We start from the raw sequence: 6,159 nt of genomic DNA, 5'->3' as shown, positions 1-6,159 counted from the left end.
GGGGGGGGGGGGGGGTGGATTAGGCGAGCGCGTCGGGACATGTTCGATAAACAAATGCCGCCTCGCGTCGATGTTCGACCGATAGTATTTATAAACAGATATCATTTCACACTTATCAAATGCGAGCGAGCGCCTATGGCAGGCGGCTATAATTTACGACCTGCGACTAGCGTGACACCGCGGTCTTTTTCACTTTTCTTTGTAGGAATTGCCGCTTATCGGTGTTTCGCGGCGCCATTCGGCTATGGCGTCGCGCGTTACAAAGGCGAGCGCCGATGACAGGCTGCTAGATTTTATAAACACTAGACGGCATAAGCGCGGCAACGCGACTCAATTTCTATGGGTATCGACGAACGTCGATGACAGAATTTATAAACGAATATCATCTCGCACTGCGGATGGCCGAGCATCGATGGTCGCGCGACGTAGGTACTCGACCAAAATTTTATGCGACTTAACCGTCGCGGTCTCTCCTCTTTATTTTTCTGTATAGGAGAACTATCTAAGAGAAAGGGAATAGATAATTATTTAATATTTATTTATTTATTTTAAGAAAATTTCTAAAAAAAACTCCGAGATATACGGGGTAAAAAAAAGGGAAACAATAAAACGCCGGAAAAAAGTTAGGTATAGGGAAGGACACGCAAAAGAAAAATACATCGTTCGTTTTAGGGTGTAAGAAAAGCCTGTTTATTTAACTTTTCTTTTACATAATATATCTTACGTGCTAAAAACTAAAGCTGCGAGCTCACAATCGATGATCTGATTCGTATTGAACGCATCGCTAGCGTATATTACATTCGACGCTTCCTTGGGATCCTTCGCAGTGGACGCGATATCGGAGAACTGCGCAAACTTTGCATCGACCGTCGCAAGTATTCTGATCAAATGATTGAATCTCGCATCGATGCACCGATCGAGATCGAACATACGATGCAACGTCGATTCGGTCATTCTCAAGCATACATTTGCAGATTCGAGACGTATGAGTTTGATGTTATTAACCGTACAAACTCTCACCGTTAGCGGTCCAACGTTTATAAAACTATGGATATCTTTGAAGTCATTGCGAAAGAAATTCTGAATATTTTGCCGTTGCTCGTATAGCGCCTTCCACGTTTCGAGAGACAACAGCAGTTCCTTTCCTCGGCGAGGATCTCCAATGGCGATCTCCACGTAGCTCGGTGGACCCACGTTGATACCAATTTCGAGGAATTTGTATTCCGTAGCTGTCAGCGCGTATCGTCTGCTGAGTATACGAACCGCGCGACGATCCAACGAAATGCTGTAGAAAAAAATAATGAGATTACTTTCAAAATAATACAATTCGCAAAAAAGATATAAAAAAATATAAAGCTCTATAAATTATACAAAACTTACTTGTTTTCACACGTTGGAGTTTCAACATCGGGAATCGGCACGCAATAATTCATACGTCTGCTGCCGCTGTTGCCGCCGTTGCTTCCTCCAACGGAATACATTTTTTCTCTCGGTTATGAGAAGCGGACCGTTCGCACAAGCAGCCGATACGAGACTAGTCGTAGAAAATTAATCGAGTATACGCGACAGCACCCACTATAACCCTTCCAAAACTATGATGAAGGAGGGGGAAATTAATGTTTCTGTAACGCGCAATCAGCGCTCTGAATTTTAGGAGAGGGGACTAAGGTAGGATGTTTTTTCTTTATTAAGACGTATCCCCCCCCCTCCCCCTCTCCCCTCCGCATGACATCAACCGCGAAACATGTTCAGACATGTTCGTCTAAAACTGATACTCCATTCCCCCTCCTCGAAGCTCTCGAGTTAGAATTCGTCACGTATACCTACTTATTCTTTAATTTTGTACACTATCGACTAAAGGGAAAAGAAATAAAACATTGAAAAATTTACACATACGTATAAAATTTATTTTTTAAAAAGATGACAATTCTCTCTGGCGTCGCGACCACCAGTTAAATATTTTTAATACATTTTGCAATGCGCAATTTTTAATGTGTTTTCCACATCGCACAGTATTGGTAACATCTAGATTATTTAAAGATTCGATATCTTCGTAATCCGCATCCAGAGTCTCGATGTTTAGGTTTTTTCTCGCTTTACTCTCAAGCAGATCTACCAGCCATTCTCGTTTCTGGCATCCCTTGACGTACACGAGAGTCGGCATCTCGTCGTCGTCGTCGTCGTTGTCCTCTTCCTCACCGAGCACCGCTGATGTAATTAAACGCTTCACCTTGCTGTACGACACGTTTCCGTCTTCCCATCGTAATCCATGGTGATTGCGAATCAACCAGGAAGCGCACGATTTGTCGGATTTTGTGAGGAGATTCCACGGCATGGGGCATGTAAAGATGTAATGCGCCAGAACGGCCCCGTTTCTCAGCACCGCCACCTCCTTCACGACAAACTTCATCCCGACGACGAAACCTTGCAGGTCGACAAACGTTGGTGCAAACATGAAGAAATATCTCTCTTTCTTCAATGCGTGAATCGAGAGGAATGACGCGCGTTTCGCGACACTCTGATTTTTATATCCTGCTCCCCTCTTTTTCCCCTCTCATAAATTTGTATCGGGAGTTAAAGAGAGAAAAAATTTTCGTCGACGTTGCCGCGAACACTCAGACTATTTTGCGCACTACGTTGGTCAACGGATTGTACTCGATCACGCGATCGTGTATGATGAGACAGTACGCGGAGGTATTCGGCGGTACGTTCTCTATGCAATCGAATTCTAGTCTGACATCCACGGTGGCGTTTTTGACGGATTCGTTTTGTCGAGAGCAATCGATGATCACGAACGGGCCGTTACGTAGAAAAGTTGAAACGGTGAGACTCGGCTCGAGATATTCGTATCCGTAATAGCCCTTGCAGAAACGCGCGTACATATCGTACAGAATCGCCCATCTGTGTTTACCAAAGTCCAAATTCAAATCGTCGTACGGATAGACTTCCGAGTTTAGGTAGAGTTTCACGTTGGTCAGTTTGCAGTCGTCGAATCGGCTCGTGTCCGGACATGACGTTCTTCCGACCCGTTTGCAGAGCGAAGACGACGTATCACGGTTTCTCGAGCTGAGTCGCGGTCTTAATGGCCCACGAGTGCTTGGTCGTGTTCTGCAACAGGGGATACTCGTACAGATCCCACGAACGGAAACCCATACTTAGATATCGTCCGTTTTCCAAGGCCCGCAGCATCGACAGCTTGTTGACCTCGCTCAATACCACGTGAGGCATTCGCCACTGTATCTTGAGTAGTTTGACAGTAGGCTCCAACGCGAGACTTCCCAACAGACAATTGTTGTCGGTGCGCGATCGTATCAAGATTAATTCGTGACGAGCGTTGATCACCACGCGTTTGTAATCCTCGCAAAATCCCAGTAACAGGTTGAGCGGTACGCAGAAATTGAAGTATCCGTTCGCGTTATTATGCGGTTCCCAGCCCGCGTTTCGCAGGATCACGCTTCTGTCGGACGATACCGTAACGTAGTTCTTGAGCGTGCTGGTTATTCTTACGTTTCTGCAGTGATCAATCTCCACACCGTCGAGCTCATATCGAATTTCATCGAACATGAACGCGACGCAATTATTCCCCAATACCACGTTATCGGCTTGGCCGGCGGCTCTGGTCACCGTCAATGTTCCTTCGACGTAGAGAAAACTTTCGCACGGCAACGTATACAGATCCTGCTGTTGTATAGGTATTCGTATCTCGTCGCTATACTCGAACGTTGTGTTGGCGTACGGGTTGTACGTGTGAGTCCCGATCTTGACGATGCGATCGTCAAAGACCGGCTCGCCTCCGATGTTAAGAATTTCAGTCATCGTTCAGATGTTTTGTACCGCGAATCCCAGAGATTGTAAAAATTTAACGTTTGATGGGTTGAGCTTCTTTCTCGCCTCTGTTTTCGTCTCTGTTTTAACGCTACCGAATGTCGATTTGATGATATCGTCGATCGTCGCAGTCGTAAAGATATTCTTATCCGTCGCACGCTCCGAGTCGTTCAACACGAGCATGTCACACGTCGCGCGTTATCGCTGTAGTCGTCGTACGTGCAATCTGACGGTGATCTCTTCTCCTCGAAAATCGAGCAATCGTCCGTCTTGATCCGTGACGCGTATCGTTAGATCCGTAACGCTTCGCGCGATGATCGGCAGGTAAATGATCTGCGCCGGCGTTTCCGATATCTTATATCCCGGTGGTACGCTCGGTGAAAATTCATGTATCGTGTGAACACGTTTGCCGTTGCTGTACGCACCCGCGGTCACGTTGCACTCCACGCGGATAATGTTTACGTTGATAATATTAATCGACGCGTCCGATTCGTGCCACTGTCTCGGCTGCAATATACGCTTCGACGAGAATCCCAGCAGCGATCCAACGTTGTTCGGTTTGTTAAAGTTCACTCTGAAAGCGCACTTGATCTCGCTCTTCATCGTATTGTAATTTGCGCGGAGCACTATCGGGTATTCCGCGGCCTCGTCTTCGTAGCCGTTCGCGCGAGCGGTCGCCTCTCGCGCGATATTCGCGACCGACGTACGATCATCGTTGGAACGATTTACGCGTCGCGGGCGTTTTCGTGAAATTTCGCGTTTCAAAAACTCATGTATGGCTCGTATCTCGTACGATCCCTCGGGAATCGTAATTTCCGTGTCATCCTCGTCGAAATAAAATTTATTGTTCGAAGAATTCACGTTCGGAATCGTGTGATAAGTCTCAAAACACGTTAGACCGAGCTCGTAGTCACCGTCGCTCAGATCCACGGCGGGAAAATAGTGCTCCGCGAGGATGCTGCTCTTCCCCGTCAGCGTGAACGTTATAGACATGTCGGCGAAAACCGTTAACGAATACTGAGTCACCACGGCGCACCGTCGGGCTTTAAATTAGCGTCGATCGTCAGGAGAAATCGCAGGCACAATTGTCCACAGATGTTCTGATCGTATCGCTGATAAGACGTGCAATTGTACTCGATCTTCGTCACGCTCGGCCCGAAATATCGCACCAATTCTTTCGGCGGTCGAAGATTGCCGAAACTGTCGAAATATACGACTCGATCTTCCCTCTTCGCGTACGCTACCCAATGAGTACCGGGACCCGCTGCATCGTCCAAATTCACGATACCGCTCTCGTTTCGACGTACACCGCCGATCGGTAACGAATCACGCATGAAGACACCTCTGAAGAACGGTACGCGCATACGCCTTGCCAGTCGATTCAATTGTACGTTAGTCGTAATACCCGCAGGCATATTTAACGTCTTTTTGACGTTTTTTTTTATTTTATTTTCAACGCTACTCCTCGCCCGCGTTTGTGCGGGCCGAGATACAGCCCTCGTCCATATTTGTACGGAGCGAGATAAAGTCCGCGACCTTCCACGGCGCGATTGTGACGTTGCATCTCTTCCAGCTGACGCCGCGCGGCTTTGTTATCGTTCACAGCCTTTACGACTCCCGCCGCTCCGCCGGCCAGAGAACCGAGAACTCCCAACAACGGTAGAATCGGCAATACACCGCCTCGTTTCGCTGTCGGAAGTATCCGTTTATTCGTTAGCTTTTTTTTCTTCACCGTTTTCGATTTTTTCGTTTTCAAGCCCATTCCGAGCTTCGTCTTAGCCTTCATGGTCGCCCAGACGGCTGTAGTGGCAGCTCTCTCCCCGAGAGTCGAATCTCTCGCGGTAATGCGTTTTCGCGCTTCCGCAGCGAGTATCTCGTCCGCCGCGTGTCTCTCGGTGAGATCGCGGTTACGCGAATAGGCTATGTCGTGCTCGCGACACGCCGCGTCCAATGGATTAATACCTTGATCGCCTCTCGCCAATCGTTCTTGTAAACGAGTTCCCGGACCGCAAAATTGATAGCTGGGAATGTGTAATTCGAACGGAAGTGCGTTTATCGCGCGATTTAACAGGCCTTCGCCAATTTTTTTCGTTGACATTCGCCGCAATCCTTTATCATTGGCGCGGGACCGTCGATGTGCGTTCGCTGCCACGGTTGATTGTAATGTTCGTAACAGCGACGATATTCTTGAACCTCCAAATCCGCCTTTATATGTTCCGGAAGCTTGTCCCACACGTAGTGGACGTGATTGCCGCACGTTTGCAACAGAACGGCTTTCGGCACAAATTGCAGCTGTTCGGCGCTCAAACCGCGAATATCGGAAGGTCTCGACAG

At 47.7% G+C, this 6,159-nt stretch overlaps 1 protein-coding gene across 1 annotated transcript; it reads right to left on the bottom strand.

Moving 5' to 3' along the window:
• Positions 1–720: 720 nt before the first annotated feature.
• LOC112461850 lies at positions 721–2,455 on the bottom strand. The gene is made up of 3 exons (XM_025027257.1): positions 2,200–2,455; positions 1,381–1,465; positions 721–1,285 (listed from the first exon to the last, which is right to left on the bottom strand). The coding sequence occupies exons 1-3, from the start codon at positions 2,453–2,455 to the stop codon at positions 721–723; spliced, it is 906 nt and encodes a 301-aa protein (XP_024883025.1).
• Positions 2,456–6,159: the final 3,704 nt, after the last annotated feature.

The sequence above is a fragment of the Temnothorax curvispinosus genome, unplaced genomic scaffold, assembly GCF_003070985.1.
Source record: "Temnothorax curvispinosus isolate PA1 unplaced genomic scaffold, ASM307098v1 QBEX01011856.1, whole genome shotgun sequence".
Taxonomy (NCBI): Eukaryota; Metazoa; Arthropoda; class Insecta; order Hymenoptera; family Formicidae; genus Temnothorax; species Temnothorax curvispinosus.
This window is presented reverse-complemented; position numbering and strand designations above follow the sequence as displayed.